General features: G+C 40.0%; 1 protein-coding gene across 2 annotated transcripts in view; it reads left to right on the top strand.

The window, feature by feature from the left end:
* The window catches only part of AP1M1 (adaptor-related protein complex 1, mu 1 subunit), a 7,078-nt gene extending 283 nt beyond the window's left edge, over positions 1–6,795 (top strand). Inside the window, exons 2-12 of one of the 2 annotated variants that reach the window (XM_009895172.1) lie at positions 441–597; positions 951–1,018; positions 1,595–1,725; positions 1,965–2,112; positions 2,685–2,811; positions 3,191–3,333; positions 4,165–4,236; positions 4,517–4,675; positions 5,315–5,440; positions 5,640–5,715; positions 6,326–6,795. In XM_009895172.1, coding sequence (XP_009893474.1) covers positions 441–597; positions 951–1,018; positions 1,595–1,725; positions 1,965–2,112; positions 2,685–2,811; positions 3,191–3,333; positions 4,165–4,236; positions 4,517–4,675; positions 5,315–5,440; positions 5,640–5,715; positions 6,326–6,348 — 1,230 coding nt within the window. In that variant the 3' untranslated portion in view covers positions 6,349–6,795. Of the gene's footprint in view, positions 1–440; positions 598–950; positions 1,019–1,594; positions 1,726–1,964; positions 2,113–2,684; positions 2,824–3,190; positions 3,334–4,164; positions 4,237–4,516; positions 4,676–5,314; positions 5,441–5,639; positions 5,716–6,325 lie in introns of both variants that reach the window. The other variant, XM_009895171.1, reaches the window with a different exon arrangement.
* The last annotated feature ends 5,057 nt before the right edge of the window (positions 6,796–11,852 follow it).

The following is an 11,852-nucleotide window of genomic DNA, read 5'->3' as shown; positions in this document are numbered from 1 at the left end:
CTGTGTCTCCGCCTCGCAGTTCCAGATGCTGCTGGTTGCAGGTGTGCCAGCAGGGCCCTTGGGCGTCCCGCCTGGGGTAATTAATCTTTGCCGTAATTGGAGGTAGTTTGTCTCACGGGAGCTGCATGTTTTCTTGTGTTAAAAGAATTATTAGGGCGTGTGCAGCAATAGGTGAAGAGTAATTCCGGAAAATATTAATACACGATTTTGCAATGAAAGATTAGGATTTGCATTCTAATCAGCAAAGTACTTTGGCGTTATGGTTTGTGTTTACAGTATCCACAGAGGCTAGAGTGAAGCTGGGTGACGTTTTAAAGTTCCTTAAAGAGGTCTTCCAGCTATCATTCTATGATTCTAATATCTTATATGTTGGTCTTGCATGGTAACGTAATCTCATGAAAGAGGAAAAAAATATAAGGATTTTGGTCCTCCCTTTATAGGTTCTCATCTGTCGGAATTACCGTGGAGATGTGGACATGTCCGAGGTGGAGCATTTTATGCCAATCCTTATGGAAAAGGAAGAAGAGGGGACGCTTTCTCCTATTCTAGCACATGGAGGAGTTCGTTTTATGTGGATTAAGCATAACAACTTATATCGTATCCTTTATACTGCAGAGAGCTTGCATATGCTGATATGCCAAGTGCTGCTATGTTATTTTCGTTGCTTATGACATAAGGAGGCGCTATTAAATAAAGTCACTTTATGTTTTACATCATGTCATGCAACAGCAGCACAGGATGCAGAAAAGTGTTTATGTTAATTTTACTTTAATAAATTATTTCCTGAATGTTTATCTTCATATCTTATTAGGCCAGAAGTACTGTTAATTAATTAACTCTTAATTTTTTTTGGCCAACAGTAGTTGCCTAAAGGCTTTTTAAAAGGCACTTAGTGAACAATTTTTTGGAATGGTAACTTTGGATGCATGTTCCTGAACATCCTTTATCAGTTGTTGCAACTTCTAAGAAAAATGCTTGTGTATCACTGGTGTTTTCATTTTTATATAAAGTAGTTCAGGTGAGTACGACATTTCTAAAAGTAACTTCAGTCTTCTTTTCCATTCAATCTAAATCTGATCTAAATAGAAGTGCATAGAGCTTTCGCATTTTTAAACAACTCTATGGTAATAGCATTCTTACTTTATATTTGATTATTTTATAGAACTATCTCCCTAACCACTAATAATGGAATTGATATTTTGTAGCTGAGTAGGCAAAGGATGTGACACAATGCTGTAAGTAGTTGCACAAGACCTGAGAACACAGAGGAGACTTGTGAACTTGATGCATGAGTAGTGGCATATCACATAGATTCTATGTTTGGTTCATCTGTACCTGTCATGAAAAATATTTTCTCCAGAATAAATATTTTTCATAATAGTTAGAGTTGCTTCTAGGATTCTCTAGCTCTCTTTTCATTGAGGTGGGTTTCCTGAGGCTAATATTCTGAACAGAATGCTGTTTGTGAATTACGGGGTTTGGTTTGGGGCTTTCTAAAAATTATTACTTTAGATGCAAGAATACATTCTGAATGTGCTGTCGTTCCCCAGTTAACGTCCTCCTTCTTCCCCTCCCTCCTGTCATTTTGTTTCAGGTTTTTTCTGAGTATTTCAAGGAGTTGGAAGAAGAGAGCATTAGGGATAATTTTGTTATTATTTATGAGTTGTTAGATGAGCTTATGGATTTTGGTTATCCACAAACCACTGATAGTAAAATTTTACAAGAGTAAGTATCCTTCTGCATCACTCACAGTGCCAAACTCCTTGGAAAGTTTTCAGCGTTCTTCCATATGCAAAAAAATATTTTGGCTTGGTCTAGTTATCAAAAAAAATTAATGCTCGTTAAAGTGTAGCTTTGTAGTATCAACATTCTATTTATTGCTGATGTGAATCTAACATTAAAGGTGCTTCAAAAGTTGCAAAGTATAATTTTCATTTTTTCATGCCAATTTTGTGGCTGTAAAGGTACATCACTCAGGAAGGTCACAAACTTGAAACTGGAGCTCCACGTCCGCCTGCCACTGTTACAAATGCTGTTTCATGGAGATCAGAAGGGATAAAATACAGGAAAAACGAAGTGTTCCTGGATGTTATAGAATCCGTTAACCTTTTGGTGGGTACCTTTTAACAAGAATTGTAATAGGAGGTCTTGAAAAGGAGCTTAGTGTCTGAAAACCTGCAAGGGTACACTAAAAAGTGAGACTGACTGTGGGTAGTGTACTGTGATGCTCCAGACAATGTTGGTCGTTAAGCCTGAGTACCCATAGGGACACCCAGTGGACAAATAATGCTTTGCTTGGCTGCATTGCTCACTTCTGATATGTTCTTCATGGAAAGGATTGTCAAGTGCTGAAACAGACTGCCCAGGGAAGGGCTTGAGTCACCATCCCTGGAGGTGTTTAAAAGATGTGTAGATGTGGCACTGAGGGACATGGGTTTAGTGGTGGACTTGGCAGTGCTGGGTTAACGGTTGAACTTGATGATCTTCAAGGTCTTTTCCAACCTGAATGGAAATGATTCCTTTCCCTTCCGTCTGTGCCCATCACCTCCCTGACCTAATTCTGCTCTACTGGATTAATTTCTTAGGAGAAAGACATCCAAGAAAACTCGGGATGTGGGAGTGTTGTTTGATGTCATGACATATTGCACCAGAGCAGACTTAACTTTCTTTTCTGTTTTGTTTAGGTCAGTGCCAATGGAAACGTGTTACGGAGTGAGATAGTTGGATCTATTAAAATGCGAGTCTTTCTCTCGGGAATGCCAGAGCTGCGCCTTGGTTTAAACGACAAAGTTCTCTTTGATAATACAGGCCGTGAGTATTTCGGTGATATCTCGGTAATCGTGAAAGATGTTATCTGAGGTCTTACGTTTTGGGATGGTTGAGGTTCAGCTGAAAGGATTTGTTCTGAGATGATAGAAGTACTCCCTTTATCAGTGTAGAAAACCACATTACGTCTCATGTGACAATATCAAGCAAAGGTGGAATACCATGGTAATACATGGTAACTATTGAGGCTTCCTCATCTCTTTTTCACTAGGACTTCTCTAGTCCTACAGCCCTCTAGTAAGCTAAAGAAGGTATTGGCTAAAAGGGAGGAATGTGAGCAGACAACTGCTTTGGTGTGTAACTGGCTGTGATGAGACTTCGGACATAAATTGCGTAGCACCTTGAAATGTGTATTTTCTGCTAGGTGGCAAAAGTAAGTCAGTAGAACTGGAAGATGTAAAGTTTCACCAGTGTGTTCGTCTCTCTCGCTTTGAAAACGACAGGACAATTTCTTTCATTCCACCTGATGGAGAGTTTGAACTCATGTCGTATCGTCTCAATACCCACGTAAGTGTGGATGTATGGATCTCGACTATAGGACTTTATTGTATGAGAATGTTCTACATTGTAGGCAAAATTGCTAATAGCTTTCTCCTTATTTTTTTTTTTCCTTAAAATACAGGCAGCACAGTAGTTTTCAGTTCAACCCTTAATAGCAAAGCTTTGAGCTCACTCTTTTTGGAGGAAGTAAGAATGAGACTTGGCAACAAGTCTCTATGTTTTCAACTGCTATTGAAACTGGTTTTGAAATACTGTTCCTGTGGTGATTTTATTTTTTTTTAAGCTGACTACATGATGAAATGTCAAGCACAATCAATAGCTACACTGACAACAGCAGTATTTGTTGTTTAATTTTGTGAGTTTGCTAGCCGCAGTAATAAGGATAAGCTTTCCTTTTAGACAAGGAAAAATTCAATATAGAGAAAGTCTATAATATGCAACTATGACAGGAGACAACAGATGAGAAGTTTAGTAGTATTTATTTTAAGAGCGGTAGTTTGAATTAGAGTTCTTCTGGGGCCTTGTCATAGGTCAATCCCTAGTGTGTTGCATTCCAAAATATTTGATAATTTAAGCGTTTGTTATTAGGGATCAGTCTGGGACATACCTTTTTAAGCCTATAATTCTTGTAACACTTGGTCATTGGTATATCAGTGCTTGCTCATTTGTAAATTTATTTTTTTTTTAATAAAATCACATGTCGTTTGTAATTTTGAACACCACAGGCTTTCTGTTTTCTGTGGGGTTCATGTATTGAGCGTAGCTTTATGGGGAAGCATCATTTTAATGACTATGTCAACGGAAAACCGACAGCTGTTAAGTGTTTTTCCCCCTTAGGTAAAACCACTGATCTGGATTGAGTCTGTGATTGAAAAACATTCCCACAGCCGCATCGAGTACATGATCAAGGTCAGAAGTTCTAAAATAATCATGGCTGATTTTAGTCTTCTCTTTCGTTTGTTTTCAAAGCTTGACCAGCAGTGTGTACGTTTTTGTTCAAGTATTTAGTATTTCTGTGGGATTTGCATCTTTTTGAAAACTTCACATGTAAGTTACGATCTCTGTGTTACAGTTCTCTTTCTCAGCGTGTAGATTGGGGTGGAGGGGAATTGTGTGTCTCGCAGCTCTCTGACCTCACTAGCATTATGGGAATATTTAGCGGCCCGCTTTTCTGATTTTTCTTCATTAGGCAAAAAGTCAATTTAAGCGTAGATCAACTGCCAACAATGTGGAGATTCACATTCCGGTTCCAAATGATGCGGACTCGCCAAAGTTTAAAACCACTGTTGGAAGTGTCAAATGGGTTCCAGAGAACAGTGAAATTGTCTGGTCCATTAAATCTTTTCCAGTAAGTGTTGTTTTTAGTCTTATCACTTAATAGTGTAATAATTAAAGTTAATATTTTATGAACGTTCAGACTCTGCCTAAAGCAAATTCTAATGGTATCAGACGCATCATACTGGCCTCTTCCTCTTTTTCCTTGGATGAGCGCTTGGAATTGCTGATAGATGTTTAAGATAATGTTTATATTTTTTTGTTAAACCAGGATAATTTCTCAGAACTAGGCTAGAGAGCAGATTTTTGAGCGATGTCTGTGGATGGTGTAATCCCTTGGCCTAGACCTAGCAGCAGCTGGTTTAGCTTCTCAGACTGTGCTTCTTGGGTGGTTCCATGAGTGTGAGCTCTTTCAAATGCTCGTGGTGTGGTAGTACAGCTGTCTGTCACCATTTAATCAGTGGCACCAAAAAACTGAACTTTCCTTGTTCTTGTTTTCCTCTTGTCTTTGAGTACAAAGCTGGTCTTAATTTTATCTGCATCTTAAAAAAAAAAAAAAATTGTTTTTAACTTAAACACAAGTGCTCACTTTTAAGCCTCAGAGAAGAGCTGAAATGAATAGTGGAGTTCAGCAATTTGACATTAAGAAAGCCACTTGTATTGTTGCAATTTTTGTTTTAAAAAAAAAAATAAATCTGTCCCTTTTTGGTAGGGTGGAAAAGAATACCTGATGCGAGCTCACTTTGGACTTCCAAGTGTTGAAGCTGAAGATAAGGAAGGAAAACCTCCCATTAGTGTAAAGTTTGAGATTCCATATTTCACCACTTCGGGAATCCAGGTTAGTAGCTGAAAACAGAAATAGTGATCAGTTAACGTGCTAAGCTCTTAACACACAAGTATCTCTCATCTTCTTGATGATTCCTGTTCAATGTTATCCATAAAACATATTTTTGACCAAAAAAAGCTTTTCTCTTTTGTGCTGAATGCTGCTTGATGGACATGGGGGACTTTATTTCTTCACATATCTTTCTTTCCAGGTTCGCTACTTGAAGATAATTGAGAAGAGCGGCTATCAGGCTCTCCCGTGGGTTCGGTATATTACCCAGAATGGAGGTAAATGGAAAGCAACAGACCCTAGACATCTCCAACTTGCATGTTTTCTTTCTCCAGCATACACCTACAAATTAAAACACACAAAACCAGTTTGCTCGTGTTCTTGAGTATTAAACTATACAGTTTAGACGCATGTTAGATTAAGGTATGCTGCTTTTCCCAGTCTCCTTTTTTAGTGTCCTAATGCAAGACCCAACGGGATAGCTCCGTAATGCTGTTGAAATGTTTTGTAATAAAGCTGGGATTCAGTGAGATTTTTCAAATACAAAATTAAAAAGAAGTTGCTCACACATAATCATAACAGCCTTAAGATGTATAAGACACTGTCTACTAAAAGATACTAGATCGTTTGCAAGTAAAAGCAGTGGGGGTTTTCTGGTTTTTGCATTTTGTTGTGTTTGTTAATTAACTTTTTTCCCGGTTTGGAAGCAGGAATTTTGGAATGCCTGCACTCACTTTGAGAGCTTTTGAGCCCATTTTCATGGCCATTCTACACAAAGATCTGTTTTTATTTTATATTGCTTCATCCCAATTTGTTGATCTGCTTTACTACCTTTAGTGAGACAACTTACTAAAACTGGGGTTTTGGGCTTTTTTTCTGCCTTTACAGACTACCAGCTTCGAACGCAGTAAAGCCCCTCGCAAGCACCACAGACGACAAAACTTCAGGCCTAGAATTTGTTTGCAGAAGCTTCTGTGGTACTGAGAGCTGTGAATGTTGTTGCCAAGGGTCTTGTTTCTGCAATCATGGATTGGCAGGAGAAAGATTGGAAATTTACTGTTTTCAATAATGTGTTTGAGCATTGGAACCATTAGTATTGATTGTGTGAATATTTATTTCATTCTTAGAACATGCTGATCTTGCTGCTAAATGCTAATTACGTTAGGAGTAGCAGTTACCTTGAGGAGCCAGGAATACGGAATGAACCTTGAGAATGTCTTGTCAATGCCTTGTCCGTTACATTCGCAGAGTTTCTAGTGTTCGTATTTTAGTATCTCTAAAGACATTGGCAGCGTTATGCTACAAATTAGGGAGACGATTGTGCAATTAAATGACTGCTGAACACTTAGTTATATTTAGCCCAAGGTATTTATTTTTTTCTGGGCATATGGGTGCCTTAACTCATTCAAAGCTCTGTTAACTTATGAAAATTTACCAAATAGGAATTGAAACTATCTGAAGTCGAAAAATACTGTTTGCTCTTTTTGCATGGTTTCAAACCAATTAATCTGACAGAACAACTTCAAGTGAAGTGTCTGGAAACAAAAATATGGGTGTGTTAAAAACTAAGTTAACTGAGAACGAGATTGCAGAAGTAAATGTCTCTGGGAACATCTCTGTGGAAGCATGATGATTGCTAGTTGAAGTTAGTCGAAATGCAGACTGAAGAGTTTCAACCCTCTGATACCCCTCGGGCATGGAAACCCTATGCCAATTGACTAGTATTGGCTTTTTTTAAAAATTTCTGTTTATAAAGCAAGTTCAAAACTGTAATATGTATGCGTAAGACCTTAGATCAATTATTAAAAAAAAAAAGAGAGACCAAAATGATTTTGGAGGTGATAAAATTTGGTAGGAAGATCGGAGTTTTAGTATTATTATTTTGCCATATAATAGTAGTATACTCCAACCTCTTCCTGAAAACTGATTGTTGTTTATGAAAAGGCTGATAAAAATACCGTTGCCATCTTTCTTCCAGCTTGCCTTTGTGTTAATTTAGGGCAAATATTTCCCTTTTTTGCTATAGTTTACTAGACTTGTTTAACTTTTGGTTGCCCTACGGGGGATGCTTGCTTTCTCCATCTTTTCTGTTTGTAAACAACTATTATTAGAACTTCCTGGCAGAATGGATAACAGTTCAGAATGTTATACTTAAAGGTATTATTTTTTTTACATGCCGTTTCATTTTTTTTCTGAGAAGCTAAGATTGGCATGGGTGTACATAGTTTTTTGTTGTTTTTTTTTTTCCCCAAAAAAATTTTGACGGTTATCAGTATTTTCTTTAAACAATTTTTAGAATGTTTGGGGTTGAATTTAGTACTCCCGACATGCTAAATTTAAACCACCAAAATCTAAATGTATGTCCACGAACGTGACGTAATACACTGTGTGCAAGGTTCTCCACACCACTCTGTTGACGGCCCTTGACTCTCCCTCAAGTTTGAGAAGTCCTTGTCCCCACTAAATCCATATAGACTCTATAGAGAGATATATCTGTGTGTACAGTATATACCATTGACAAAAAAATCACCTAAATTCCCCTGAGATGCAGCTGCTGCCTCAGAAGGGACTGATCCCTGAAGGCGTCGAGGCTGGTCAGGCAACGGTAGGTGTGGACATGTATATTCTGGAGTAAGGTTACTGTGTTTGTCACCCAACAAGCTTGATGTTGAAACAAATTAAATCATCTTGTTCAAGATTTTGGTTCCACTACTCATTTTCATTTGAACACTTAAGCTTATGACTGGACTAAACATTTTTATATTAAAACTGTAACTGGTTGACAAATCACTTTGTGATGGCTCTGTCCTTCAAAGTGTTGACTTTAATTATTTGCCTGCAAAATGTGACTCTTGATAGTTTTTATTTTACTGCTGAAGGTTGTATCTTGCGGACCAGAACAGTGTTTTTCTCATATTTTGTCGCAATTTGACTCTGTTTTGATGATGGGGCATCAGCTGTGCTTGTTCAGGAAGTAATAAAGGGCAGAAAGTCCTCTTGGAATCAGTTGTCCCTCACTGGCTCTTTGTTCAGTTTGATCTATGACAAGTTGTGGCCGCTAATCTTGGAGCTCCCTCAGTTGTTCTAGTGTGAGGTCTGGATAAGTGCAGCTGAACTCGTGAAATGTGAAAGGACTCATATTCCTGGGTTGTTTACCAACTGCTGACAAAATCTTTGCTCTTCTTGTGTTATCTCCAAAATTTGCCCATCCGGCATAAAATCGGTGCTCACTAGCACCCTCTATTTCAGAAAGCAGAAAAAATGCCCCACTTCATTCGTTCAGTGTGGCAGTGTGGGGTCGGTGCGTGCTCCCCCAGGCTGGGGCAGAAGGGGAGAGGTGGGATGTTAGTGTAGCACCAGCGCTTGTTTAAGGAGTAACTTTTTTTTTTTGTAAGTTTTGTTCTTAGAGCAACTGCTAAATCTTTCTTTTCTCTGCCTAATGTGGAAAAATGTAAATTTGATGGTCTGCCACTATGTTACAGGTAAGTACCTAATATAAAATACTTTTAAAAGACTGTTTGCATAATTCAAATAAGTGGTGAAGTCTCTCATCTGTGTTTTCAGCTCGGCGTGGTTTCCTGGCTGCGTCACCTGGAATTTGGAACATTAAAAGACTAAATTTCTTAGGTGGTTCTGGAAACACATCCCTGTCCCTGACGCTGAGCCCGCAACGTTTAAATGTTCTCCACAGGCTTGTTTTTGCAGTAAGCTGGGATCAGGCTCGTTTTCCTCGGCAAGTTTAAGTGTCTTTCCCCACTCCATCCTGAGCAGGCACTGCTGGCTCAGAGTATCTCAGCAGCAGGGAGCGCTCCCCGCTCTCCCCACGCACACAAAACTCTAACCTCATCTACACATTATTTAATTGCTGACTGATCAGATTGCTGTTCCTGCAGGTGCGTCAGCGGCGCTCCCCCGTTGGAGTAAATAGGTGGTTTTCCTTCCTGCAGCGGGGGGTGTGTGTGTATCTGGTACTTTGGCTTTCTTGGAATGAAAGATTGCAGCAAACTACTGCTTTTTCTTTTTTCTTTTTTTTTTTTTTTTCCCCCTCCATTCCATGGCCAGTTCTGCCAGTAGGTGGCATTCTGAGCATGCTGCATGCTGCCCATCGATTCTCGGAGTCGTACACTCAAATACTGTGTACAAAATGTGTCTTTGGATTCGGAAGGTACTATTTCAGTTCCTCTGAGTTCATTAAAAAACTCAAACCCTATATGTATATGTTTGGGGTTTTTTTAGGCTTATGCAGCATGATTTTTAGAGTTCAGTAACTTCTCAATTTAATTTGCCAGTTCTCTCTTCACGTTCTTCTTTCTCCCTGTTGCTGGGCTGCTGACGGCAGTCCTGCGAAGCAGAGCAGAGGGCATCAGTGCAAAGGGAAGGGATGAGCCACTCCGCAGTGCCGCGGCTGCCCGGAGTCCTGCACTGCGGTGGTGGACACTGCTGGGTCACAAATGAAGACTCAACTGGTGGTCTGAATGCTCCTGTTTGATACAATATATGAGAGAGTATCTTCTCCCCCCCCCATTTGGTTACCTCAGAGAAAAAACTTGGTTTGTCTTGTTAAAAGAAGTCAGAACCTACCTCCCAGTCAAGTAAAACGGGTGCATTAAAACAGCTTCATTCCACTTCTGTCTTCCAGCTGGGGAGATTTTCGTTGGTTTTCATTTACATGTGTCTTTGCTGCTTTACTGCCATCCTTTTAAGCCTGTATACTGTTTGGACTGCTTATATTTGCTTCCTGACTCTAATCTGAGCTGATTTCTTCTCTAAAACATTCTTACACGTAAAGAGAGACAATGAGACTTTATCCATCCTAGGTTTGGTTTGGGTTAAGAGCTTGCACCTGTTTATTTCTGACTTGGTATTTTGTGACAAGAAATGGGCTAAACCTTGGCACCTCTGTCTTTATCTTGTGCCAAATGCAGTATGTTGCAATTCGTTCAGCGCTCCCCCCCCCCTGTGGTTGACACCCACTGCTGTTTGTAATTTCAGCAGCTCTGGCACCGCGAGGGTTGATGGCCTTGCGGAAAATAGCGTGAGAGAGCAAAGTTAAGGGACAATACAAATAATCTTAATTGCTGTGGTAATTAATTATACAACTTTTATGCTACAGGAGAAGCTGTACTGAAATCATGAACGATCGTAAACCTTTTCCACTGAATTTTGTGCAATCCGGAGTGTCATACAAGTCCTGCCCTCCCTACGCACAGATAAAACTTGTTTCTCTTGTAGTTACGGCACGTTGTCTTGACTCAGCGTTTATGAAAGCGCAGTTAGTCACATCTCTCGCTCTAGTCAGATGCAGGAGGTTCCCTTTTGTAGGTATTTCACTTTGTTATTAGCGCATTAGTTAAAGACTTCGGGTCCTTCTGTATTTCCTGCCTTCCCGGGGCTGGTGAACTGGGCTGGAACTTTGTTCCCTTTGCCTTTGGCAGCGCAGGGTCTGCATGTGGACCGTGTCCGGCTCTGGCCCTGCACTCTTTACGACGTGCCCATTGCTCTGGGCAGCAGCGCGTTCCGCTCTGTGCCTTGTGCACCAGCTCCTAAACAGAAAAACATAGTGTGTTTTTAAAGATAGGAGTTGTAGCTAAACTTGTTTCTGTGTTTGTTCTGAAAATGAAGGATTCTTGTTTTATTAGGACGTGTTCTGGGCTAAGTTCCCAGAAGCTTAGTGCAAACAGCCCTCTGAAATTGAGATGGTCAATAGCCCTGCAAAATCAGTGGCATCACACGGGAAGATTAAAGCCACTTCTCCCACTGCAGCTGTTCTGCTGCTCTGTGGCTGTTGGCAGACTGGTTGAACTGGAGGGTTTGGATAATTTGGGGTGTTTAATATCAGAAATTATGCCCAGCTTAACCTTCTGACCTCTCTCCTTCCCCTTCCTCGAAGCTGCCAGCATTCCTTTATGCTCATTCTGGTCTTGTCGACTGCCCTGGCTGTTGCGGCATTGCACTGATGCAACTTTGTTGTGCTGTAGGTGGAATTGCTGTGGGGTATCCTCAAAAAAAAATTATGGACTAGAACGTGGAGCCTCCAAGTTCATTTGCAGGCTGATGGTCAAATAAATAAGCAGAAACAGGCCTTAATCAAATGATCAGCAACGTGAAGAACAAGACGCTCCCAAAGTCAGCGTGCTGGGCTACGGCCCGTTCTGGAGAAAGTTTTGTAGGCTTAGTTCAAATCTTGGCTGTGGATTTGTACCTTGGATCAAAGTTTTGTTGCAGGCCCTTCTCCAATATAAAGCAAAGAAATGTAAAACAACAAATATCTAGTGAAATCCAAACACAATCTGCTCTATGTTATGCTACAAAAATGAATGAACTCTGCCTCCCACCCTCTCCCACTGTGACTTGCTGTGAATAAGCACTGCTCAAAGGAAACCAGCGCAAGAAGTTCTGCCTCTTTCCAGCAGGA

Source organism: Charadrius vociferus, unplaced genomic scaffold, assembly GCF_000708025.1.
Source record: "Charadrius vociferus isolate BGI_N301 unplaced genomic scaffold, ASM70802v2 scaffold291, whole genome shotgun sequence".
Taxonomy (NCBI): Eukaryota; Metazoa; Chordata; class Aves; order Charadriiformes; family Charadriidae; genus Charadrius; species Charadrius vociferus.
Note: the sequence above shows the minus strand (reverse complement) of the source record. Positions and strands in the feature narration are given on the sequence as shown.